The sequence below is a fragment of the Strix aluco genome, chromosome 4 (assembly GCF_031877795.1).
Source record: "Strix aluco isolate bStrAlu1 chromosome 4, bStrAlu1.hap1, whole genome shotgun sequence".
NCBI classification, from domain to species: Eukaryota; Metazoa; Chordata; class Aves; order Strigiformes; family Strigidae; genus Strix; species Strix aluco.
This window is the reverse complement of record NC_133934.1, coordinates 61,263,453-61,291,412: the sequence shown is the minus strand read 5'-3', so window position 1 is coordinate 61,291,412 and position 27,960 is coordinate 61,263,453. Positions and strand designations below refer to the sequence as shown.

At 42.3% G+C, this 27,960-nt stretch overlaps 1 protein-coding gene across 13 annotated transcripts in view; it reads right to left on the bottom strand.

Annotated features, from left to right (window-relative positions):
* The window catches only part of EPHA5 (EPH receptor A5), a 209,388-nt gene that overhangs the window by 49,794 nt on the left and 131,634 nt on the right, over window positions 1–27,960 (bottom strand). For 9 of the 13 annotated variants that reach the window (XM_074823321.1, XM_074823328.1, XM_074823330.1 and 6 more), the window contains 3 exons: window positions 14,887–15,011; window positions 11,883–12,042; window positions 7,727–7,832 (listed from right to left, as the gene is read on the bottom strand). In XM_074823321.1, coding sequence (XP_074679422.1) covers window positions 7,727–7,832; window positions 11,883–12,042; window positions 14,887–15,011 — 391 coding nt within the window. The remainder of the gene's footprint in view (window positions 1–7,726; window positions 7,833–11,882; window positions 12,043–14,886; window positions 15,012–27,960) is intronic. The other 4 variants (XM_074823322.1, XM_074823324.1, XM_074823329.1 and 1 more) reach the window with 1 other exon arrangement.

Genomic DNA, 27,960 nt, shown 5'->3' with positions numbered 1-27,960 from the left:
GATTTATTACAAAGGAAGATTTATTACCGCTTGTGTTAAAAGGATGGCTTGATTTGTCAGATAAACTTCAGATTATAAAAATCTTGAGGCAGATAAAACTGGATGTTAAACTCCAGCAAACCCATCATGCCCTCATGGCCACCACATATGGGTGCTGGTGGCTTCTAGGAGGGGCAGAATTTCCTCATCTCCTCACTCCACGCAGGGCTTTCTCAGTCTAGCAACTGAGTTGCTGAAAGCAAATGCGTTCCAGATGAGATCAAATGCTGTGGCAGGATAAGAGATCGCCGCTCAATGAAATACGCCTGGAACTCTCTGGGGTTTTAAGATCTTTAGCCAGCAAGCTGACCTGTATCGGGGAGCAGTCAGAGTTGAACTGAGCACTGCATACATCAAAATTATCTGCAAAGTCTCCTCCAGCCTCACTGAATCAACCAGAAGACAACAAGAGCAGCTTGTGGAGGCTGCCCCTGGCTCCAGCGGGAGGTTAGGAGCCCTCCGATCTGCTGCAGGTTAACAAATGACATGTCCACATAACAGTGAAGGTTATTGAGAAAACACCTGCAGCGTTAAATCCCCTTTGCTGGGAAAGAACAAGGCACTGAGGTCTCCAAAAGCCAAGCTGGCTTGAAACAAGGTGTGACTTCTGCTTTGAGCCCTGGCTTCAAGGAAAGGGCTGCAGATGGGCAGAGGCAACGTAGAGGAGCCTGGAGCTGCAGCGGCACCTCCTGCACTTACATGGCCTGTTGGCACTGCCTCGCTTCTTGGCTAGACCAACTCTACCACTTTCGGTTATCTCAGGCACACAAAGCTGACAGTCCTCCAGTTCTAGCAAAGGTGACCCTGCAATGCCTGTGTGGTTTGCAAACCCAGCTATCCAGAGAGCAAACTTTAATAAACCTATGCTAGGAGGACTTACCAACACCCTTGGCATTGTTTCAAACCCTGGGCTACATGCTTTGTTAATGAAATGTATATCTATGATAGGCCCCAACAACTGTGCCTGCAATCAATGTAATTAATTTACCACAAGTCTGCAGATGACCCAGAGAGCATTTGGAATTAAACTACATTTCTAGTGGCTAGATAGATCTCAGAGAGGCTCTGCTGTATAGAGCTGCGGTTTTTAAGAGTTATAAGTTGAAGACTTGGAGTCATGATAAATGAAAGCCTCGTTTGTTGCTTTTAATAAGCTGCTCTAATGGGATGTTCTTCAGAGTCTTGCAATTAGAGACTGAAATACTTGAGGGTGCCTGTGAAGATTTTTCTAATCCTTCACACAGCCTTGAGCGATGGCAATGATTGCTTCCTGTATGTCCCCATCAGGAGGCGGCACTACACCTAGCACCTTGTGAGTTAATGTGCTTGCTTCAAACATCAGAGGAGCAGCATTACACACTGTGAGCTGCTAGGAATATATTCCTACTTTGCCCACAACTACAAGAATGTTTAAGGAGTCACACCTCCTCTTCCTGATGAGCCATACCTAGTTCACACGTTAAAGCACATCTCTGTGCTGCTCCAGAATAACCGAGAATGCAGAAGCCCAGGCAGATGATACTTATGCAATCACTATGGGGAAGGAGAGCAACACTTCCAGGGAAAGGAACTGCACTTGGAAAGACCTCTGGCCTTACACTTTGTTATGTCTAAGCTGTAAGAAAGTACAGATAATCTTTTTTCTAGGTAAGAGGCCAGGTGTCGCAACATGGTGTGCCTCCAGGAAAGGTCATGCTTCCTACTTCTAGCATTCAAAGCAAGGTGAAACATCCACATATTCAAAAGTGCAGAGGGTAACAGTCTGATTTTCTTCTTCATCCTCTATCTGTTCTACAGCCAAGAGAAGACACTGTAAAACCTCACTTTAAAACAGTACGAACACATGGGGCTTTCACCAGTGCTCAGCAGGAGCCTGGAGCTGCTACCACTGAAGTCAGGCTCCATTTTCAGCTTGAAGGGCAGCCCAGTTCCCTTCTCAAAGTGGATGCACGATGCCATCAAATGCATCATCTGAATGAAGGCAAGGAGCTTTCATCACTGACTGCTGCACTGCCCCACATTTCCGTTTCACCTGTTCAGACAAAGCTTACATGAATCGCTTATCTGTTCATCATGGTCCTCCTGCCCCATTCCCCTGGCTGCTACCAGAGTATCTCGGAAATTATGCTTTCAAGGGCAATGCCTCATGGGCTTGGAGCTTAATTACAGATTTGGTCAACTTTCACCTCCTGTCTGGGCCAAAGTCATCTGAAGGCAGATTAGCCTAGGTCCCTAAACCCTCCTCGAAACTGCCTCAGCTCAGACTGGCTTACAGAGCCCAGTGTGTTTGCATAGAAGTCCTAAGCCAAAAAGTGTTGAGAATAAAAAAGAAAAAAGGTGTTGCAGCAGCCAAATTTGCCAAGCTGATCTAGGCAGGATGCTAGCGATAGGGACTATGGGCCGCAGATTTCCACACTGGCCCTGGGAAGGCATCACCCTGTGCAGAAGGGATGGACAGGAGCCCTTTTTTTTCACCGGACTAATTTTTTTTTTTTTTTTTTTTTTTGAGAGGGATCCTATATACTGATGCTGCTAATGTGCCTCTCTGGGAAAATGTACCACCAAACAGCAAAGAGGCCATTAACATGACAAAGGTAGTAAAAACCTTGACCCAAACAGAAGCAGGACCAGACCCTGCCTGCTCTTGGTGGATAGGAATTTTGACTTGGCAGAGCAACAGCTTCTCCAACAAAATCCTTCCTCTTGTCAGGTGAATCGTGGGGAATATTTGGCAGTAGGCAGCATCATAAAAGTGGCTACAAATCATGGGAGACAATGTCCTGTAGGAAGAAGGAAGAGCAGGAAAGAATGTAGAGATAAAAGTCCTTTAAAAAGTAACAACTAACAAAAATTGTGACTCATGCTGGAAAAATTCTCTCTATGAAAAATGTTATCTACAAACCTTCTCCCATTTCCTACGGAAATATTGAAAAAGCAAACTATTTTAAGCCCTGACACATCTTGGAAAATAGGATGGGGGGGCGGGGGCTGCAGAAAAAAAGTCATCCACATCCATTTTGACCTTTCACATCATGGAAGGTTGTAAATGCTGGCTCAGGACCTAGGATATACACCACAATCCTTTCACCCTCTCTACTCCCTGAAAGTCACTTTTTAACAAGATGCACATATTTGTGTCCAGAAAGTAGCCCTCTGCCACCGCAGGGGCTGATATTTAAAAGTCTGAATCAGCTCAGGTCAAGGATGGATACTCTGGTGCAGAAGCCTCTAATTGCCAATACCCAGGTGGCAAGATTTGTCTTTGCTTTGTCTCTTGAATGCTAGTTCCTCGCCAGAAAGAGACTTTCTATATTTGCTCAACACAGGGCGAGGGGCAGTTTTTTGATGCTTCAAATCTGTATTTTTTTTAAGTTCTATAAAAAGCTCCTTCCCCTTCTTTGGAAGATCACCCGAGATGCAAAGGTCATCCATAATGGGTAGCTGGCTATAAATGCAGATGCACAGTACACTTGGTTATTTTGGGCAGCTTTTGCAACATGCACAGCATAGACCTAATAGCATTGCCGTTTTACTCTGTAAAAGCCCATGCCTTTGTTTAGCACTACAAAGCTCAAATGCTTGGGGGAACAGAGGGACCATCAGTCTCTTAACACTCACCCTAAGATCCCGTCAGTTTTGCAAACAACAGTTGGTTTGAAGGACAAAAGAGGGGGAACTGCTCTGGATCAGCGGGTCTCCTTCCCAGGCCGATGCAAACCTGGCTTCTAACCTCCATTTGTAGGAGGAAAGGGGCTGATGCCACAACTGCAGCACCTTATTGCTCCTTGCAAGACAGAGCACGAAGATCTTTGTGCCTGGCACTGTCCAACACAGACTGTAAAACAAAAGTCTGTAATGATTTTAGATTAATATATACTTCAATCAGGAACAACAATACCAAGTGGCATCTAATTCAAGCATTGCTAGGAAAGCAAAATTTACAGCCTTGCTCTATCTGTAAAATGCATTGTGCTTTCAAGAACACGTAATCCTAACAAAACAAAGATAATAACAACTCCATATTCTTTAATTCAATGCTTGTAGCTGGTTTAATAATAGATTTTCAATCCCCTCCTCTTTTTTTGCTGAGACAACTACAGTCTGATTTAGTGAATCTCTTTGATTTGTAATCCTGATCGTTATATTATTAATATGTCCCTGATGCAAAGAGTGGGATAACTTTAAAAAGTGATCAGCTATTTTGCTTGCTATTTATGACCTTGGTCAGAGGACACATTATTTACAGGAAGAGTTTTCTGGAGCATCTGCAAATAAATCAGCTCTGAAATGCAGCTTAATTGTTTAGGGCAAAGTGCATTTAGTTTCAAATTCCCAGGAACCTCCAGCTTCAGACACAAGGCGCGTTTCCACAGAGGGACTCTGGCACGTAGAAATGCCACCGTGACTACGGTTCAGCTGAACTTTGGTTTAGCGCCAAGCTGCCAACAGGAAATGCCAAGCTTTTGCTTACATTTGTTCAAAAGACGCGAGAAAACTGCAGATACTTGAAAGCAAAAAAAGGAGAAGAGGTGTAGAAACTTCTGCCTCTGGGGACCTAGTGGAAAATAAAAAGCCTGCAGAGCCCAGCAAACTCCTGAGTTCTATGGCTGGGAAACTACTTTCCAAGCTGCCAAGAGTAGGAGGACATCCCCTTCTCACTGCAGGACTGCTCTCAAGCCCCTGTTTGCTTTCAGCCCAGCACTTGAGAGAATATGCACAGACAGATGCCATACAGCATCCTAGGGAGGAATATCCTAATTCTGAGGTGTCCAGGGCCTCCCAGGAAGCCTGGGAGCAGCACGGAGACAGCAATGAGGAGTCTGTTTGCAGGAGCTGGCAAGGCTACATCCTTAGTGCTGCAGAGCAAGAGGAGCTTTCTCCTCAGCTTTGTTACTGGGCAGTATCTGCTCTCCTACATTAGCAGAAAAGACAGGTCCTGGGCTTTGCACAGCTTGCTCGGTGTGAAAAGCAGTGGTGATTCCAGCTGGCGCAACTCCTGGAATTTAAAATGTCTGTTTTTCTAAAAGCAAGTACGGGAAAGAATTAGGAAAGGAAATTTCATCCCCTGGAACTAGGCACCAGAACAACATAACCACTCCAAACATACAGGAAAGCGTCTTCCAGAAACAGGTTAACAACTTCTGAAAGTGATTATCCCACAACCTGGAATGTGTTTATCATCCCTGCAGTGTCACAGCAGGAGAGTCACTCCACGAATTGTCTCGAAATCATATCCAAGGCAAAGCAGCGTGAGTGACACATTTCAGTGGCATCTCTGCTTCTTCCAAACAGGAGCAATTCCTTTTGTTTTGCTTTAATCTCAAATTGGCTGTCAGCTTTCTGGGCTTCTGGAGTTTATTTTTCTGTTCTCATGAGTCACTCAACACACTTACATGGGCTTTAAAATTCAGGGGAACTCGAAGTGGCTGAGAAGTTCTGTGGTTTTGAAGCCAATTCTTTAACGATGGACCAAACCCTGGTGGTGGAGGTTTTGAAGCCAATTCTCTAATGATGGAGCAAAACCTGGTGCTGGAGGTTTCTCCACCAACTCCAGCTGAAGGACTGGGTTCTTTCCAATTTAGGGGAAGGGTTGAAAAGATAAAAATGGACCAAGAGCTCAGTCCCCTGTGCCTGCCCCTCCCCATACGTCCAGTGTGGCACTGTGGAGAAGCTCCCAGGAACCTGAAGCTACCCTGAGGAGAGAGGTGTGAGTACAAGGTAGGAGGATTAAGGCAGCAGCAGAGGCAGCGATAAAATTCTAGCTAAAGGAGACAAGGGCTTTTATAAACATGCTAAGAGACAAAGAGCCAAAAGGAAGCACATCCTGGAAGCAAAGGACTGAAGGACATAATTAACAAGAATTGCTGACAAATGGTGCAGGCTTTGCAACTGCTTGCTTAGATCAGAGAGGGTAGTGGCAAAAAGGAGACCTGCAAGGGCATGCCCTCTCCACAGGGGTCCCAAGCACTTGCCAGTGACTGGGAAGACCAAGAGCTGCTGGTTACCACACAGTTGTGATTCCTTATGGCCACAGAGGGATATATGTCCCTCCACATGTGATTCACGCCCCCAGACTCCTCCTTGCAGAGCTGTCAGGCTACATCCGTAGCTTCCCTACGGCCACACGTGCACCCTCCTGTTTGCATCAATACAGGCACACATCCAGGCTGGGAGAGACCAAGGTCCACATCCCCCTGCTCTGTTTGACGAGGGATCTGACTCAAAACCTCCAGCCTTTAAGGAGAGACTTGAACTCCTGCCTACAGTGTTCAGAGCAAAGTCTTTTTGGCTACATGTAGTAGCCCCTGGTGTGAATGGCCTGTAGCCATTCACCCCCCACACGGCTGAATGCTTCTCATGCAGGCAGAAGCATTTACCTTCCCATTTTTAAGCCCAACAAGTCACTCAAAGCAGATGACAGGACCTCAAACAGCTGAGCTGGAAGAAACTGTCAGTCTCTGTCCTTGAGTGGAGAGCAGTCTGGCAGCACACTTACCTTTTAAGACAGGAAATAACTGTGTCCTTCCATGGATGCCTTATGCCTGGGGACAGAGCTGCTCAGCCTGGCTGGATTTCACCACGCTGCATTCGCAGACTGATACCCTACATCCTCTGGGAAATAAGACCCTCAGCCAATATGTTCAGTATCAGAGCAGTTCCTCTCTGAGTATCTTATAACTGCTCTTAACACTTACAATATCCTGTAATTTACAGCCTCGTTGCTAGACCTGAGCTTAAGACAGACCTGTATCATGAAAGCAGCAGTGGGCTGATGGGTACCTTAGAAGCATAAATGTTTACTTTGAACTGAAACCAAATTCAGCCTTATCAATAGATGCACCTCATATTGCTTTGCATGAAAGATGTTGCACGGTTTGACTACTACCATTAGAAAAATGTATTAATACACGTGTAGTATATAAAAAAAGTGCCTTGTGTGCTGGCTGCTACACAAATTTAGTGCTGCAGTACAAACTGATGCTGATACAAGCCAGATTTTCCCCCAATACCACAATCCCTTGTTCACCAACAAGTTCCATCAACTTCCATTAGAGTTGTCAAAGACGGTATAGCCCAGGCTTTCATCACTTGCCTATGTTTAAGCACATGAGCAGTCAATGGGATCGCTTGATGGTTTGAAGCTGAGTGTCTCCCTCCACGGGGGGAACTCTCTGTATAATTTATGAGTGTGTGGGGAACACATTACCATCCTACACAAAGTATGAAATCCAGACCTGACCGAAACTTGGGGTGTCTGGCCATTCGGCTGGGTTCCTTCTCTTTTTCTTTGCAAGTGTTTTCCTGAAGTCAAGTTTTCTCTGTGAGCAAAGCCCATTGCAAGCTCTGAGTGCAAACATATGGGCTTTGGGATATTTTACCTGTAATAACATGTTTCGCTTATTTTTAAAGGAATGTGAAAACACTCCTGTGAGAATCAAGTCGAATAATCAGGGCTAGTCTATACAGAGATGAAAATCATTGGGAAGTGAACTACATCTGTCAGTGAGCCTTTGCCATTCCTGCCTGTCCAAACAGATCAATCAGCCCACCCTTGTGCTGTTTTACAGTGCTACCACTCGACAGCTTTGTTCACATGCTGCTTTCGCCTAAATCGCGCTAATCAGCTGGTCAGATAAAAGTTATTACAGAAGTTGGAAAAGTATAAATACACAGCTTCTTCTCTTACCTTCCACTGAGAAGGAAACCGATAACAACAGCCAGCAGAATGACTCCCACTGTTACAGACACAACAATTATAGGAATCTGGCTCTGGTCGCTGGACGCAGCTACTGCTGAGATGAGAAACAGAAAATGGAGATTAAGGTTAAAATGACAGTCAGCACTCACATGAATCTTTCTAGTGAGGCTGCCAACAAGGTTTCAAGTCTTACCAGCTTGTTTCTTCTTTTACAGTTTGTGTTTTCCCCGTTTGCTGTCTGTTTCTAGTTTGGAAAGGAAATGGGTGGAAAGAAACCAAACACACATGCAAAACCAAGCCAAAAACCCAACAAAAATCACATCTCATCACTGAATTCAGAAACCAAAGTGTTGCAGAACACAGCCTTTGAGTTTGCAAACTCAAGTTTGTCTTCCTGGGTTAGCTGCATTAGAAATCACAGAGATAAAAGATGAAAACCCAACAGGTTCCCATTTGCAGAGAGAACATTTATGGAATGTTATTGTTAAGAGACATAAGCAGGATCTCCGAGATAAACAGCACTACCTGCACTTTGCAAAGCTATAAACAATTAAAAACTAAATCCTTGTGTGTGTGACATGGCCAGAAGGTGCCCTCTGTAAAACAGGAATTTGCTATGACACATACATTGGTTGGTCTTTTTCTCAGCCAAGGGAAGCAGAACTCTCCCTGCCCACGCCTTGTAAAGAGCCCTCCTGCCAAAAGGCAGGAGACGAGTCCTGCGATAAAGATGCCAGCAGAAAGGTCAGGAAAGCTGTTCAAGAACTGGGTTTTGCCACAGGGTAAGCAAGAGCAGGTGAGCAAGCTCCTGCAGCCTGTAAAATGGAAATGCTAACACCATTTGTATCTTGTTTACCTGCCTTGCACTGCAGGGGAAGGACCCCATCTCTCCCCAGTGGTTTGCATGTAGGGCTCCCCAAGCAGAAACCAAAGCTTCCACACCCTGCCCTCTCCACTGCCAGCTTATTTAGCTGCATATATTTAACCACCCCAGAATACAAATCTGGCCTCCTCCCTGCCAAACCAGCTCCCTACGTGTTGCTGCTGTGCAGGGAAAAACCTCATTATAGTGCCTACCCTCGTGCCAGCCCCGGATGAAGCTTCATCCACCCTGGGGAGCAGCAGGAATCGATTGCATGCTAAAGAAGCCTTTAACTAAATGATTGAAGTAAAAAGGGGTCCTTAGCACAGGATTAACTTTATGGAGGCTATAAAATAACTGAATATAGTCCCATATTAATTGTTAAAAGAAAAGAAAGACGACAAGGTATGGCATTAAACATTGATCTGCAATGAGTTTCAAGTAGCTCTTCATACGGGAGCTCGCCGGTGCTCAACAGCGAGTGGTGCAGACCTGCTACGGCAACGTAAATGATTTCAGAAGGATTGGCCGCGATACATTAAATATTTAATGTTAACTGCTCCAAACCCGTGCCATCATCCAGAGATTTTATTAGCCTCACGAATTTATGGAGGCTCCTTAAGATGATGCTTTATTGCTTTCTTGACAAAATAATTAAAAAGTAAAACATTTAAAGGAGAACATTAAGCCATGACTGGTGGTTTTTTGCACAGCTCGAGGGATGGGGAAATGGGATGAATCCTGCTGTGATCTATAGCAGCTAAAAAGCCTGAATTCATACACCAAGGTGGGACCTTGCTGTCATTTAAAGCCATGAGGGAGACTTGCATTACCCTTCCTCAACTTGGTGACGTGTTCCTACTCTCATCCAGCTGACCAGCTGGATTAGCTCACCAATCCAGCTGAAAAACAGCTTTTGGCAAGGTTAGTTTTATCATGGCTAGACAAGCTCAATGGAATCTGGGAAGGAGGACAGCAGCAAGTGGATACCCAGCAACAGCTTCCACCCAAATAAAAACCTTCCGCTGAAAAATGTAGCCCTGGCTGCATCACGGTGCTTTGCAGAATTGCACATGCAGGCAGCAGTATGTAAAAAAAAAAACCCCAAAATTTGGAAAAAGAAAATTCCAAAACAAGTTATGGCTTCTCCTTTCACTGCATTTCTCAGGCTGTTGTTTTGTTTTTCCTCCAAGTGTATTAAAAATAACTTTACAGAAACCTTGCAAACTGGAAACAAAACCTGCTGTTTGGTCCAAATTATTTTGGAGGCTGTTTTTAATTCTCACAACAGTCAATGAAAGGTTTTCATTTGTGCTTGAATCAAAATAATTTGCTTGGTCTCTAACAAGAGGTTCAGATCTTAACTCCAATGTAGCAGTGAGATTTCGATCTGTGCTTGCTTTCAGATTCTCTGGGACATGCAAGAAAGCAGTGGGAGCCTGGTCGCACTCCTGGCACTAATAGTGAATTTATATAGGGTCCTGGAAAAAAAAATAAATTGCTTTTTAAAAGGTTTTAAATGTCAAACAGAGCTGCATTTTGCAAGATACTGATGCTTATGTTGTATTTCAGTTCTACCAAGCATTTAAACATCTGGTTAAGTCCTGCTTCAGCCAGAGCTCAAGTTCAACAGAAGAACAGTTCCCAGCTCCCAAACTGGGGACCATGCAATAGGTATTCCTCTGACTACACTGGTAGCTCCTTAGTATCAGAGAAGTACCTACTCCTCTGCCTTTAAAATGCTAAAAAGACTGAGGTGCAGGTGTGACAAAATGACTTAATGGGTTTAAAGTGTTTAAAGATATTACAATGTGATGTCCTCAAAAAAATCCTGATTAACACAGGTACTTACTTACATGACGGTCTTTATGGAAGTGCCATTATTTTTGGACCAGGATAGTAGGTACCTACGGCACTGGATCAAATGTGCATATACTTAATGTATTATTTATTAATAGTCTGGAACACTATTACTCAAATGACTCTAAACTAGAAACTTTCCAACTGCAAGAAAAATTCCTTAGTATAATATAGAATAATTTTTGGCATAACATGATTTTGTTGCTACATATAGGGCACGATTAATGGCTAATACAATAAGAAATACATTAAATAGACCATTCTTATTGCATTAATGTTTGCATCGTGATGTAATTTGCACTGTATTAGTTCAATCACTGGCTCCACAGCTACATCTGCACATGTATAATGATTCTTTTAAAATCTATTATGGCTTCAAAAGTAGCATGCATTGAAAAAACAACTTGGCATCTTCTTCTCAAAGATGATGAATTTGAAATGGAGTAGCAGTAATCAGAGTATTGATGAATTTAAGTTTCCAAGGAAGGCATCCAGAAAATAGGCTCTTTCCCACAGGAATGAAAGTGTGTTTCCACCACAAAATTTATCTTCCATGCAAATGATATAAAAAATTAATAAATGACAGTTGTACAAACTGAAATAGATAGGACATATTTTCTGAGGGAGAAAATTACCTTTGACACCTCTGCAAAAATCTGGTAATCGGGACAAAAAGAATTTCCCCACAGCTATGCCTGAACACAGGGGAAAGAGCAGCCTCTGCGTGCCTTGGGAGTTCACCCTGCTACAGAATCTGCTCCAGAATCCAGACCTGAATGATCAGATTCATTAAAAAAAAAAAAAAAATATTTCAAAACCCACAAATTTGTAACAGGTTAAGCAAAGGTCCTGTGCCTGCAGTGCACATTTTTCCCATTTCTGATCACAAGTCAAATTCCTTTCCTCGAGGCTGTGGCATTGGCAGCCAACAGAAACCATCTTTCAACTTGACAGGAACTTACACCAAAAAGACACTGGTTCAATTCTTCCCCTTGCAGAGAAGCACCATTTCAGGGGTTTTTCACCACATGCAGATATTTAAGAGAGCTCAGCATCCTCTGCAGACAGCCATTAAGAGGTGTGGAGGAGCAGGTCTCACCCCCTCTATCCCTGCTGAGAGGAGAGCCCTTGTCCTCTCTTGCATCAGCTCTCATAAATACAGTATTTTTCTAAGCAGGGAATGCTATGAATTTCTGGAGCCTGAAGACCTCCTGACTTCACCTCCCACCTCACCATGTGAGTTGAGGAAGCAAGGACAGGTGTGTTAGCCTGTCTAGTGCATGGTCATGACATGGCTGATGTTTCCAAAGTCAAAGGATGAGGCCAGGACAAGGAACAGCTCTCTGCGAAGTTGCTGATCGCCTGACTTATTTCTGGCAACTATTCCAGAGACATGGGCTGACAGTAATTAAAAGGACTTACACACTGGACTGGTTTCAAACTCAAATCTTCGGCTGAAGCCACCGTAGCCTGCAGCTGTCCGGGCTCGGATCTGGAAGACGTACGCTGAGCCTGGTTTCAAGCCATCTGCAGTAATCGTCGTCTCTTTGGATTTGATGATGGTGTAGCTCGTCTCCTGGTCCTTTTCCCAACCCCCCCCAACAAAACACAAAGTTAACACACACAAATAGTGGCTCTCAGAGAAGACAGACTCTTAGCAACCCCCACAGCAATGTTACAAAGAATGACTAAAATATGCATTTTTGAGGATCCCTTCCTCACACACACCCCCCCCCAGGCCCTTTCTTCAGTACAAAATGTGAGATTTGATTTCTCTTTTATAATCAATGACTCTAGGAGGTATGAAACAGAGCAGAGTGACTTTCCACATATAAATGACAATACAGGGACAAACTGGCATCTACAGTAGGAGCAGCTTTCCATTGCTGGGGATGTACATGGAGTGGGGTAATGGAAAGGTTCATCGTAGAGTTCAATCGCAAGGCATGGGGAAGAAGAAAAAAATCCCATCACCTTAGAAAGGATTTTAATTTATACCAAAATGACTACCCAGTAATGTAATTAGGTCTAAAAGAGAGTAATATACATTGTACATCGTACAACTTTATGCTGGCATTTCTAGAACCACGAATTAGAACTTGAGAAGGGAATAGTAAACCAGAACTCCAGGAAAATACCTAATTTTGCATTGTTCTTCTGAAGCAATGAACTTCAAGAAAAATTGCTGAAATAAATCTTCATTTACATCAGTTGCTAATGTGAAAGAGTTTCAGTTCTTTGATTAAAATTTCACTCAAATGCTTGGTAATTACTCTTAGAATTATTTACTGTAACACAATCTAGACAAGAGCTCATAAATTAAGGTCTACAAACTTGGAAACTGCTTCTTATTCACCATATCCTCTCAGATCCAAATTATTATGACGTAAATAGGAGTTCTTAGTAATTCCCCACCAAGATTTCTGCATAGCTCTTAGCATCTGAACTGATTTTTCTTTTTTTTTTTTTTTTTTTAATTTAATGGGCAACTTTCCATAGACAGTAATATGCCTGGATAAGGCCCTGGGAATCTCCAAATGTAGGATTACAGATTCTTCTCATTAAAGCCTGTAGGTACCTAAGACTGTCTTGGAGAAATGCGTGTATATATATATATAGAGAGAGAGGGGCGCCTTTTTTTTTCTTGTTAAATGAGTGATTTCTCTTAAAGTAATGTAATCTGACAAAACTAAGTTTTCCAAAATATTTAAACTAGATCATTCTCATCCCTCGAAATGAATGCTGCAAATTTACCCTTATAAAGGGCTGGAAAATAAGATAATATAAATGACAGTAGCAACAAACAAAAAGGATTAAGGACGACATCCCAAATCTAACTCAATGACTGGTTAAAAAGCATTAAGTGAATATTAGGTCACATCTTTGCTTGCATGTCAGCCCAATTAGGTTTTCAATACGCTGCTGACTTCTGCCCGTTTAAACACTTGAGATTTCCTACAGAAAACGCTAAGCTTCACTATCAATCTGAAAGAAATAAATTAAGACAGCATAAACTCAGGCTGCTTGTAGCTACCTCCCCATAAAGGACTTGCATTGAAGACCAATTTACTGAAGCTATTTGAAACTAGTTCCAGACCACAAATACAACATTTTAAGCCCACCCTTCCCCAGCTTGTTTGAAAACAAACTGAAGTAAAATGAATGAATATATGGATTTTTTTTCTGTAATTATTTGTTCATTATCAAGGTTCCTAAAGGCTAATCTTCCCAGGCCACTTCACAGTAAGGATTCAATGTGCCACAACAGTTGTTCAAACAAGTTAATAAAAGAATCAGTAATGGATTATTTTTAGTGATAGCATATCATGATTCTTGCTTTGTGCTTTAATCTTTTTGAAAACCCCAGGCCTATTTAAGCCACTCACTCATCTTGTGCCCTTTCCCAAGCTCCCTCATCTGCAAAAATAATGTTGATTTTATCCTGATGCAGAGTATTTCTGAAATTCTTTCCCCTGTTTGCACGGGCTGCTTGAGTAGGTCCCTCCAATGGTCAGAGAAAGAAGAGAGGACTAAGGACCAGTCCTGGTCCATGTTGAGTGTTTTCACCTGGGTCATCAACAGAACTAATGGAAGATCTTCCTTAAAATAGAAATTCAACTCCCCCCAAAAAGTGAATTGTGATTCAATTTCATTATTTCCCTCTTGTTTTCATGTAGAAAGCCTGTCTGTTTCAGAAGAAAAAAGAATACCTTACAATCCCAGCTACGGCAAGAAACTGCTGTTCAGTCAAATCTTGCAAATCTGATTTTTGGAAATCTAGGATTTCCAAAGATCTAAGGCTGCATCACTCAAAAGATGTTATTTAGACAAAGTGCATTTGTTATCATTTTCACTGAAACTGCATTAATTTTGCAGGAAGAGAACAAGTCACCATTTAAAATGAAGACTAGGAGAGGCAAGTTTTGTAGGAAGAGAGAGCATTTTCCATTAGACCAAGAGCTGGAAAACCCAGGTAACTTTTTAAGCCACGATGCCCTTCTTCAAGTCAGAGCACATGCAGTCTCTCTGCAAAATCCTTCTCCTCTCCTTACACTGTGGATGCAAAAATCAAGTGAGAAATTGAAATGCCAAAGGCAAGGGATAGCCTGATGTTTCCCGGAGGAGATGGACACTTGATCCCCAACTCCTCCCACTTTTAACAAATGAGCAGGCTCTATCTTAATGTGATAAGGCCAGAGAGGAATCTGACACGCAGATTTAATGTATTTGTTCAAGAGAAGTGGCACACTAATGGAAAACAACACCCTCATTTCAGGTCTTCCTATTCATTTACTGCAAAATCAATCTGACATTGATTTATGCATAAAATCACTCCATTCTCTTCCATGACTCAAATAATTATAACTAAAAGAAAAGGACAGTAAGGAGAAGGTACTTGGGATGCTCAGCAATCAGTTTGTCACACCTTTTCAAAATATTTGATTTCGTATTCCAGGATGATGCCGTTGGGTCGATCTGGCTCCTGCCAGGAAAGGGAGATGCTATTTTTAGTTATCTTCCCTTTTTTCACACTACTGACTGGAGAAGGTGCTGCAAGACAGAAGAAAAACAGAACAGACAAAACCCACGGTTAGTAAGACAGCCTGCCCCTGCCAAAGTCTAATTTGTCAGTGCATCCTCAAACGCAAGGCAATCCTCAGCTACTGCAGATCAGTGGGGTCTGTTTTCACCTCGGTGGTATTTACCCATTTTTAACAGCTGGACTCACAGATTTTCAGCAGCTGAGGATCTGACAAGCATCACCCACCTGAACAAAGTAACAACATAAGAACTACCATCAGCAGCTTACACACATCACCCTTGTCTTTTCAAGCACTTTTTAAACACATCAACCCCACACCCTGCCTTTCCAAATGTGTCAGGGGGCTATGTTATCAGAATTACATATTGATTACATATTGCTTTCTTTCAGCTGCTTTGAAGGTATGTATTTTTCAGAAGACCTTAGATTACATGGGCTCCTTAACTATTTATTTTTTGGCTTGTACAGTAGTTAAAGCCTAGGCATCTTTCAGCCCCCTCCTTCCAGAAGCAAGGAACAGGGCAGCCAGGCCTTTACAAGCTTTATAATTCAATTGCTCTACATAAATATCACTGGGGTGTTACAGCTCGCATAGTGATGCTAATTCCTTGCAAATGGCAACCGTAAAGATTTTAATGGCAATCACGGTTTGGAAATTTGCAGTGTGCTTGGGGAAGCCGCAGCATGAAAGCAGCCATACCAGCTCTGCTTATTATTTTAAGATGCAGCCCTGAAAGGTTATCTGCCCTTTGCAGCAGATATGTTCATCAGAAACAGGTTTGATCCTTTGTTTTCAGTTTGATATCTGCAGAGACTTTTCAAGTTGTGGTTGTTACCATCCCCACCAGCTCCGTAGCAAAAGTTGCTATGGGCAATGCAACTCAAACACCCCAGGTATTTTATGCCAGAGATTAGGAAACAACACTGAGTGAAAAGGGGACAGAAGAAATTCATAGTCTCTAATTCATAGGGCCAAGAGCAACTTCTCTAGAGGAAAAACCAGCCCATGCCTGACCGAGGGCCTTTGACTCACCCTTTGGACAGGCCAGCTCTCAGCAAGGATTACAGGGAACTGGGGAGACCCACGGCAAAGACCTTTGTGGCCATATGGGGAATTGAATGCAAAGAGAAGTAGAAAATGACCACATTTTATCTTCCAAAATGTATTTGGAACTATTAAAAAAAAAAAAAAAAAAGACTTTTCCTATATGCAGGACTAGCCAATTTTCACAATACTAAAAAACCCAAACCCATTAAGTAAAATAAAGACAACAAACAAATTAGTTTTGCCAGGTCTGATCTTCAGCCAAAAAGAGTAAGGGAAGAGCTCCAGACAATTATCCCTGGACTGAAGGCTAGCAGCAAGCTTCTCTTTTAAAGCAAGCTCCCACATCTCAGTCTCTTTTCAGACCCAGTTTTTCTCATTCCTGTTTACTAATCTCTCCTCCACCTGGCTCTTGAAGGATCCTGAAAGGTGTTGGCTATTTCCATATTGTTTTCTGCTGGAGAGCTGGCATCAAGCTGCACAGACAACACTCGCTTTCTAGCTGTGCATCTACTTCACAACTACTCCAACTAGTCCACTGAGCAAGTAAAAACCATCTTAATTTGAATGATGATCATGTTATTTATGTAGGCGCTGCACAGTGATCACCAACAATTTTTCATCTGCAGAAGCCACCTTAACCTCGGCTGATGTCCTCCACAATTTTTTGGGCTACCTGAAAGCAAATAACAATGTAGGCTCAAACTGCTAATCCAGTATAGGACTTTCCATTAATTAATCCAGGTGCCTAAATATGTATTGTGCATGCATGTGCACAGCAAGTTGAGTTGTTCATGTGAGATATGCGGTCTGTGGACATGTGTATGGTCAGATGTGTTAGCCCAGAGAAGACATAGCAAGTAGTGAATTTCGTTAAAATAAGATGAACTTCCCTTCTAACACAAAGGGAGCTACATGGTTTTCAGAGGCATCAGAAAACAAGTCTCACTGTGGGGTGGTGGTGTCAAATAACAGATGATTATGCAACCATAGTTAAATAGATGATACTGATCATTTCTTATCATGAGCCACTTGGATGCTATATATAGGAGATGGAGACACCAAAGTACTCAGAAAGAGAGACCCATGTCCCCCTGGGACTGTCCTCCAGTGCACCCAAATCCCTGCAACAGCTATGTCAGGCTTGCAGAGCTGGCAGCAGAGTTCTGGCAGGATGGAGAAAGTCAGAGCTGAGCATTAAGCCTTTTAAAACTCCTATCAGTAAAAGCAAACTTGAGAAGTGCAGCAAGGGGAGACACCTCAGCCTTCCCCGGTATCAAATGCCTCTCAGGAAGGCAGTTCTAAGTGTCAAGATCGCCTGACCAAATAAGGGACTTTTCATCCACTTTACGAGGTTTCCTGAAGTGTTTATAGGACCAAGGCTCACAAGTACTTTAAAAACAAGAGAACAATGCAAGCACTCCTGAACTCTGCTGCAAAATCTTTCACTGGGAGGTTCAGGGTTCAGCTCTCCTTCACGTGCATCAGCAGATTACAACACAAAATGCACCATCAGCCATCCAAAAGTGCTGGTCAAACTTCCTACTTGCCTGAAACAGAGCATGCTCTTTAAAAAGCAGTGTGTAAAAAGCCTGGCTAGTTAACAGCTTCATGGACTTAAATCTCTCACTGTGCACGTCTCTTAACATGTTCAATTGTGGCTCTGCAGAATGCCCTGCTCTACCGGGAAAAGGAGGGAAGATAAGAAAATGAGTAACACAACTCTCAAAGTAAATTAGAAAAGGAGTAACTGTATCCTTTTTGAATCTCCTTCAAAAGAAGCGTTAAAGTGTAACCATGAGATAAAGGCCAATTAAGTAAATTCAATAAATCCCAGTGGTGCTGGGATGATACGGCAACTACTCTGCATCCTCAATGCACAGAGATTACAATGCTCTGAACTGAAGGAAGGAAGGTATAAGTATTTTAGAGTTTTCTTTGTCAAACAAAACGTAATCCAATCTAGGCAAGCAGACAAAGTCTGCAATCATTCCACCTTAAAAGCCTGCAACTGGATACTGTGCTACATGATCTCAGGAAAATAAAAGGATTACTTGAGACTTGCTTTTCAGAGGTCACTGCTTCTGCAAGGGCAGCATCCTCTTAATAGAACGAAGCCAAGTCATGGAGCACTTCCATTTGGAGTACAACATGTAAAAAAATAAATGCCGTAAGAGACAAGCTACATAAAGTTGTAATCTCCCATGTTTCATATGTAAACAGGCAGAAGTCTTGTTCAGATCCATGTCTTAACACTACAAACAGTGCATGTACATTGTGAATTGTTCTCATGTTTCTTTACAAGTAATCTGCACATATGCATTAATTTCTCAGCAAGACACTCAAAATCAAAGAGGGATATTACATCATTTATGTTTATGTTTGCCATTCATGAAAACAGCCATGCGTGTGATGAAAGCAAACAGAAGATGTAACAAGGTGTGAAATTGCTAATGTACATTTTTGCTTTCCTGAGACTAAAATTAATCAGAAAACAAATAAAAGCACAGAAAAATGATTCTACTTTTTTTTGGTTCTATTCCTAACATTTCTTAAGAAGAATAAGGGGACATACCAAATAAATAAATTAAAGTTTCTGCAGAAGATGCATTATTAGTCACATCTGAATAACTACAGGAGATGATTTCATGAGGAATAGACCTTTTAGGACATTCTTCCTCTGCAACATTTGATAATGACATTAGCACTGAATTAGCCATCTGGGCACCAAACCCCGTATTTACAACATACTGTGCTGTGTCCCACTAACATCTAGCATACAATGATGCTTAGTGGAATAAAATGTTAATTATATTTTAAATGAAACTAATGTTATCAGGTGAATGACCACTCCACCAAGATAAAACAAATAATCCAGTTTCTACATCTCATGGTCTATCTAATGCTCTCTCCAGCCCAATTACTTTTGCCTTGGTATTTTTCACTCTGGCAGAAACAACAGTTAATGGCTCCCCACCTCACCCTTAGCCCCACAGCCAATGAAGTTTTCTACTTCTGATCAAAAAAACAAACCAAGCCAAACCAAACAAAACTAGCTCCCTTCACCCTTGGTGCAAAAACCAAGCCCAGGACCTTCAATCCAGCTTTAACTTCTGCCAGGAGAGATCCTCACTTGGAGCAACCCAGAGTAGCCCAGGAAGAGAAGCTGGTTTACACGGGCAGACTGGCACCTCTCCTTCCTTTGGCTCTCCAGGTATCAGGACTTCAGGTCCCTCTCCAAAGACAACTATGACATCAAAAAGGAGGATCCTGCTGCTACCATCTGTGCCCTGGCTGCCATTATAGACATCTATGACACAGATGTCTATAGATACAGACATCACCTTTTATAGACATCTATGCCATGGATTTTCATTTGTTTTTCATGCATTTGCAATTTATTTTACTGTGATTACATTCCTGTAATGTGCAAGTGTTCGGGATCTAACACTTAAGACCTTACAATATACCTTGGGGTTTCTCCCTCCATGTGATGCCATGTTTCTTTTTCAGTCTGAATTTATGCCAGAATATTTAAAAGTCAAATTCATGCTTGTGATTAAATCAATACCTTCACCTGTCATCGTATAACCAAATAGTTATGCTATCATTAATGCACTCATAAAGCCAGATTTAATTGAAGAAAATGAAACCTGTATCAGAAGAGTAACCACAAGACAAGTAATTCTGGTTCCACTTCAAAAGCCTGGTATACTGCAATTTTTCACTCAGTTTCTAATTAATGACATTATCGAATTTTTTTCTCAGGCCTTTGGTGACTTCAGAGTTTAGAGCAAGACCTGCATTATTCACTGAGTCACGCTAAAGGCATGTGAAATTGCAGGTGGCTTCAAACAGTAGATTAATTTTAAACAAGATACATACATTAGTTAAAACAGAAACACTATTCTGAGTAGGAAAAAGCCCACATCTTCACTGTATTACCTCTTTGCACTTCTGTATAGAAACTATATACTTTTAGAAAAGCTCCACACCTAATGGCTCCCCTAAGAGTACTTTTACTGTGGATATTATGCCTGGGTCAGAACTTAGCATTTAAGTCATAATTTGACTTTTCTACTGCAATTTTTAATATCCCAGAGTGTACCCCAGTTTGTCTGATAATGGGTTTCAAAACTCTTTGTCCCTTGAGGACAAGTAGTTGCAAACCATGCTTGCCTAGTTAGCCAAACAGGTTAGACCTCAATTTGCAGGTGCTTGTAAGTGCTTCTGAAAATTGAGTCCAGGGAATAAAAGGTCCTTAGACTATGTAGCATTAAATGCCTTTCAATTCTATCTGAGATCATACATGGGATTTCAATGACGAACAGGCCCTAAATAGTGCAAGGGGGTAAATTTTAGCCCCAGAATTAAATCTAAACACCTTACCAAATACGAGCCCAATCCTAAAACATGGTTCATATATGGGGATAATCTTCTTTCGAATTATTTTTCAAGGTATCTCTTGAGTAGATGGGGACTTCATGCTGGTCCTTTTCACACATCAAATATCAAAACGACAACACAATATTCACATTTCCTTGGCAACGAATATACAGTGTTTCTTCACATTTTCCACCTCCCAAGATGAACGCCTGAGGTAAATGCCAGGTCTTAGACCAATTTACAGTCTTTATTACCCAACTCCATTTTGAATGCCTCTGAAACCTGAGATGCCTTGATGTGTGCCTTCAAATGAAAGAGGTCACACAAGAGAGAGGAACCCAATTCAAATACTCAGTGGCCCGGACAGAAGGCAGGGCCCCATTTTTGTAACATGAGTCCCAAGCAACCAGATTTATCTCATATGAAAAGGAGTGATCTTTCAGGTGGTTCCCACCCCAGTCCTTAAAAGATTAAGCACAGCCTCTTGAGCTCAGCAGCATGACATGACTTGAAGCCCAAGCTGGTCACAGAGTCAAGGTGCTCCCAGACCTTGCTGCCTCCTAGCCGGACACAGCATTGGGTTCATTCAAGGTGAAACCCAAATTGCTGCCTAATTCTCTTGGAGAGCCCGTTCTTACTTTGACAAAGCCTTCCTCAGATAATTTCTCTAGACTTCTAAATCTTGGACCTAAGATACCAGAAAAGTACCTTTGCTAATGGCAAAGAGAGCAGAACAGATGCTGTGTATTTGTGGACACTACTAACCCAATGCTTTTAATTACCAGCAGCCCCACTACACAGAAGTGCTCATGGCTGGAAGATACAAAACAGGAAGAAAACTTCAATTCATACTCACATTAGAGAGATAACAGAAGTAATCTGCATGCAATTTGCATCAGCACAGGGATAACAGTTAATCTCTTTCTTCTGATCTGTGTAACAGCTCAGGAGATATGCCTGGTTGAGACTGGGACTGCAGTGCACCAGTGTGGTCTTAGGCTTCAAGATTTACTGTGTCCCAATACCCTGCTCTTGCTGTAATTTCACTGTGCTAGCACAACCTGGGGGAAGGAGGGGTGCATGCACACTAAATTCACCTAATTGAAGGCCACCTTTCCTCTGAGCATCTCCTGGAGGAGTTTGCAAGGAGAGAAACAGCAGAGAAAAACCAAGGGAAGCCAAGTATCTTCTGTTTCACAGTGACCAGCTAACATTAACTGATCCACCCATAAGGACCTACTGCTTCTTGCCACAAATCTTTTGATGAATGCTCCATGATATTTAGCTACTCCTATAAAATGGTATTAAAAGAACAAACAGCAAGAGAGCAGTATTACTGTATACCCTGTTGCTGACTGCACAAATGTTTCCAAAAATCACTGCTTTTGCCACAAAAAAAGCAAATAACTTCTAAAAAATTTAGCGTAACGAAGCTGCACCGTGACACAGCTATCATACGTTGCAGTTGCGACAGGATTATTAGCAGAGCCGAAAGACATCACAGAATCTGGCCACTAAACTATAGAGCGTTTGGAGCAAGGTGACTTGGTCATTCCTCATATGCGCACCACCCCATGTACAACAGATCCAGAATATTTAATGGAATCTAGCACAGATCACCGCCATCTCCAAACAACAAATAATCTTGGGGAAGACTCTTAAATGCGCATGATTTCAAAAAATAAATTGTATTCTTGCCATTTGCCTTCTGCTTACAGAGTTGTACAGATATGCTTTTGGCTCCTGACAGTCATGTATGCGAGACGTGTACTCTTAAATAACGGAAGCTGACTTGCAGGCACAGGGATTTAGGAAAACATGACTAGGTATCACAAGAGAAAATTGCCGGTGACAGGAACACACCCCACACACCCCCCAATCGTAGAAGTTGTAAATGAGAATAATGGCATTAGCAGTATTTTTATCTCCAGACAGCATGAGCTAACTAACATGGTCACCACTGGAAATGCCCACTGTTGGGATGTAGGGAAATAAGAAATGTCCTGGCATTTCAGCTGTCAATAAATCCTCTGTACGCTGCTATTTTAATTTCTTTTGTGATTTCTGAGAAGACTTATCACAAACAACCGTACAAGACTGAGCACACTCATCTCGAGGGACGGGAAGTATTACCTTCAGTTTGTTCACTCAACACACACATTCAATGCCTTATCAGGAACATTGGTGTGTGAGTATTTTAAGGACTGTCTATACAACGAAGGCTACAAAGGGCACGGTGCTCTGTAACATCAATCAAGGTAATTTTTTGCCTTTGAAACCTGCATACTTGCAAACACTCACCTGTATTTTGCAGGGACTTCAAAGCCAGAGTCACAGACACTGTGGTGCAAAGTCCCCTTCATAAAGCTACAGACTATTTAAAAAGAAATAAATTTTAAAAATTGGCCCAGCAAGACTGGCCATGGACATAATTCACTGTTTGGAAAACTTCTTTCCTATTGCCAGGCCTAGGATACATTCATTTGTACTTATAGCAGCATCAGCCCTGAGTCTGCACAGACAGTTTCTGTTGGGCTGTAATTTATTCAGCTCCCAGGAAGGGAGAGGGAGACATTAAGGCATCACGGTTTGCCTGGGCTCAGGGAAAAGGGTTCTCTGCTGTCTCTAGTAGGTCTGAGGCATACCTGAGATGAATGGTTGCTGGAGCAGGGAAGTGAGGGGTGAAGAAATATCTTCCTATAGGGTGCAGGGAATTGCAATATCTGGTTTTGTTTTTTCTAGGGCCTCTGGAAATCAAGATACTAAGTTTTTCTCAAAGCTGTGGAACAATTTGTGGTTAAGACCAGAGCCAGATTCCTTCATACCACAGAAGAGCTGTAATTTCCCTGTATTCCATTAGTGGTTTAGTTGTGAAGCCTAAGAATAAATACTCTTGACTCACAAGATTCTTATTATAAATTCACTCCTAGCAAGGTGATAAGGACTCCAGCTCTGATTCATCAAAGTGCTTTGGGAAAATGCTTAACTTTAAGCCCATGAGTGCTACCACTGCTTTCAGCACTTTGCTGGATTGTAGCCACAGGGCTCAGCATTTTGCAGTAGAATCCTCATTATTGAGTGCATTTATCAGGTTAGCTTCCAGCACACTTACCAGTGCCTCTCCTATCATTAGTAATCTAGTATCTTATTTGCATTTAAGAAAAAGCTTCCTTTTAAAAACCACACACCATTAAGAACAAAACCATAGATACTGAATAACATGCATAAAATGTGCATGTTCCTGCTCCCTGCCATGATTCACCTTCTTAATTCCTATATTGGTTTCTTTCTTCATACAAGACTTGCTGCATCCTTCTTCCAGCTGCTATCAAACTCTAAACCCGGTAAATCCATGGACCATTTTTAAACTGTGTGGGAAATTTCCTTCTCTGCCAATCCTGCCACTTTGCATGATACACCAATCAGTCTTGCTGATGAATTCTAATATTAAATCCAAATTACTGAACACTCCAGTGAAATCAGAGGCAGCCAAATAACTTCCTTATGTTTCCACTTGAAGAAAAGCTACTGAAGAGGTGCAGCAGGTCAGAGGGAAGAACGGGCTAAGTCCTTAACTCCCGTGGTAGGTAGTTTTGAATTTCCTATGGTACTTGGTCCCTCCTACCACCACGGTTCTTCTCTCACGTCTCTTTCATAAATGGGAGAAAAGCACAAGGGCACCACCATTGACAGGACCCTGACCTGGCCACAGCTTTGCAGAATCATGGTCCAGACCTTTTCCATAACCAAGTTCCCCAATGAAGTCCAGAAGGCTTGAAATAAAATTATTTAGAAGAAAATAATATATCAAACAGGTTATATTAGAACAAAACCCTAGAATAGTAAAACCACAAAGTGACTAGAGCTGAAATGGAAAGGTTTATACACCTGTGGTTATATATACACCTGTGATCCATAAACCCACTCCCACCCTGTCTTAGGTTTCAAACTGACAGTTGCTTTTCTGGATCAGGGCAAACGCTGCCCAAGCTATCACTGTTTTTAAGGGAAATGGCAGACAAACAGGGACAAAATCTAACAGATCTCATCCTTGCTGCCAACCGAGACATCCTGCCCAGTTTTTCAGCAGTTAAGTGTGACCCTAGGTACCATTTACCCTAAAATCTCAGGTTCCAAGCATTGAAATGAAGCTAACTAGCAAATTCTGCACAGATCAAAGTGCACTACAGGTGCCTGGGAAAACATCTTTTGATATTACCAAGGGAAATTTGGGTACCTTCAGCTTCCTAAGAGGTAACCTTTGCAGCGTGAAACATGGGAGCCTGCAATGTCCTTTGGAAGGAAGAAGAGCTGCAGCTTTGACCTGGGGCTTCCCAGGAGGCAGAGAAGTGATTTATCAGGTCCTTGGGGAGAAGGAAAAAGTGATTGAGGGAGCTGGCGGCTCTGTACTGTGCCCCATTTCAAATGTTGGGAAAAACAGCGCATTTTGAGGGAATCCAAGAGGGAATTGGAAAACAAGCACAAGTTGAGAAAGCTACGAACAGAGACTGAAAGAAGCAGAGCTGTTCAGTCCCAGGGAAAAAGAGACTGAAAGAGAACATAAGTCTCCAAATAAGTAAAAGGCTACTGTCTCTGGAGCAAGACAAGCACAGAATTAAATTTAGGAACAGCTTTCTAAGGACAAAAATAATGAAGCACCAGGCAAAATCACCCAGTGAACCTGCGGCATCTGTGTCTTTGGAGGTTTTAAAGCAGGTTAGATGAGCACATCCTGAGATCCTTCCAGACACACGGCTCTACAAAGGCAGCTGGGCATCATAAGGTGAGTGATAAAAATAAAAAGGATCTTGAAAGGCAGAGATCTGGGAGACATATATTTCATGCCATTTACCAGCCTGCACATCTGTGCCAAGAGACGTTAAGGAAAAAATCTAAACTGTTGAAAGCAGCTAGTTGCACAAAAGGATGGCACTGGGATAAAAGCATCAGACCAGAGGAAATAATACTTTGCTTTCTGGCTCTGCCAGAGACTTGTAGCATGACCATGGGCAAGTCACTTCATCTTTCCCTGCTGTTATCTGTGCAATGAAGATAATGATAATTCCTTTATCTATTTTGACTTGAGGGGCAGGAACTAACTATTCAGATGCTGCCAGCACAATCTTTGCTTTGGCCTGCAGGCACTGCTGTAAGGCAAATAAAAGAAAAGAAGGAATACCTGCAAGCATTACTTCTGGCAGTCAGCTTCTTCTATTTAAATCACAAGCAACTTGGCGACACCACGCTGAGCTCAAACATGGAACAAAAACCTTACATGAGTAACAAAAAGGAAAATTATGGGGAAATTTACGGTAAAGGCTTATTTTCTTAATTTAATAACTCTCTCCAACTTCTGTTTCCAAGCAGAAGTACTAGTTGTGTGCTTAAAGATGAGTGCTGTGTAAAATTGGTTAGCTGAAGCGAAACTGCAGAGATCACAACTGAGCAACACAAAGCCCAGGATGAGCATCAGTGTTTTCAATGGGATAAATGTAGCTGCATATGAAAGCATGTCTCTTGACTCTCCCGCCCTGCAGAGGCATTACCTTCCTGCAGGAAGCAAATATAGACTTTCTTCTGACACAATATGGCAGACTTTTCCAGTCCAGTTGATTTCCAAAGGTGTTGAAAAGGATTTAGAGACAAACTCAAGAACACTCCAGAACACTTCTGACATGAAAACCCAATTTACAGACTGTACAGGGACCCTCTAATCCAATTTTCCCCCTCTACTTCTGACAGGGTATGTCCCAAGCACTTGCCTAGTCAGCTGGGTCGCCACAGGCTCTGGAGGTCGGGGCAATGCTACAGGAAAACACCCTGAGCATCCAAGGGTGGGACTGTCATCCAGAAATTAAATGGTACCAACAGAGATTTCAGATGTTTTAAATTGTAGCTGTGCATGTCATGGATAAATGGACATGTCTTTAGCTTCTCCTCAGCATCAGAACTGTGGTCAGAGAATTTTCTGTCTGCAACACGCAATCTACACTGGTCGGTGGCTGCCACCCCCGCAACAGCATTTTTCACTGATTTGTGGGTAGGACTAATCAAAAATTAGGTGACACTTACACACACAGGATAGCAGAGTGGGAATTTTCTGTCTTTTTGGCTTGTACTTCCAATACTGCCATTCTCTGTAGCATCGGGGGGGAAAAATTGTGCCACAAATCCACATTTTAGATCCATCCACCTCCTGGCTGTGAAACAAAAACAGTGGCTTCACTATTCCTAGACATGGCTAAGAGGAGGCTTCTAGGAATCAAGCAACCTACTGCTTCAGAGTAAGCATTTGTGAAGCTACACTTTCAAATATATCTTGAGGCTTTGGTGACATCATCTCATCCAACATTCCCAAGACCTCATTATAGAAAGATGGAGGCAAGACAGGTCTTACTGCATCCAGATTCCTCTTTTGGTTCACGACCACTACAAATAGGGCTAAAGATATGGTTTTGGCAAGTTCTCCTTGATCACTCACCACCTCTTAGCTTTGTAACTTCTAGAAAAGGGGATTTCAACATGATCAGTCACTGGGGTTTCCTCCTTCAGAGGAGTTTCTTGCCTCTCTTCTCCAACTTGGACCATCTTGAATAGACCTAAGCAAGTGCCCAACTCTCTCTCCTTCATCTTTATTCAGTTTGTGGACTAGACCATCAAAAAGTTTAGTGAGGAAATAAAATACGTGTACGCATGTCTCCATACATGCAATACATAAAACACTTCTCTGTTTGATATCACCCTGCATGTTTATGACTCCCCCTTGAACAACCTTCATGCTGCAAGTGCTCACCTCATCCAGTGGCTGGCTGAAATTGCACCTTGAAGATGGCTGAAAGTAGTCCAAACAAGGCAGGTGACAGGATCTGGTGGCTACTAGACCTTACTTCATAAATACCAGCTGCTCAGAGGCATTTGCCTGCATCCTTCACAGGTCTGTGATGATGTTAGCTCCCACTTGCTCTTGGAAAAAAGCAGTTTACAGCACCACTGAGGGCCACTCACCCAGTACAGGTGGGAGTTCATTAAAGTTTTTCTTCAGATGATGACTTGAGTCATCTACAGGGCTGTCATCTCAAGATCAGACGTGTACAAGTTTCTGCATGAGGCCAGGGCTCAAGCTACTTAGACTGAAGAGCCAGAAATTGAACCCTATGGGTTTCTCCACTATTCTATTCCCCAGGACGTTGCCTATCAGGATGACTTTTCTCTCCTTAAATGTGCCCTGCATAAATGTGAGATGATAACAGTAAGTGGCATTAAAAATGTGAATGATGAATGTTATGCATCAGGCAGGATGATTAAATAACTACATGTAGATTCTGGGGTGTATTAGCTTCTCCGCCTTCTGACATGATAATTGATCATCCCTAATCTATGGCAGAAACAAAACAGAGATTACCTCCTCTCAAACAATTCAGCTTCTATTCTCCTTTGTTTATTCCCCCCCTCTTCCATACAAGGGGAAAGCCCATTAACTATCTCTAACTGTTTTTAATTCAGCAGTATTGAAAACAGGATCCTAG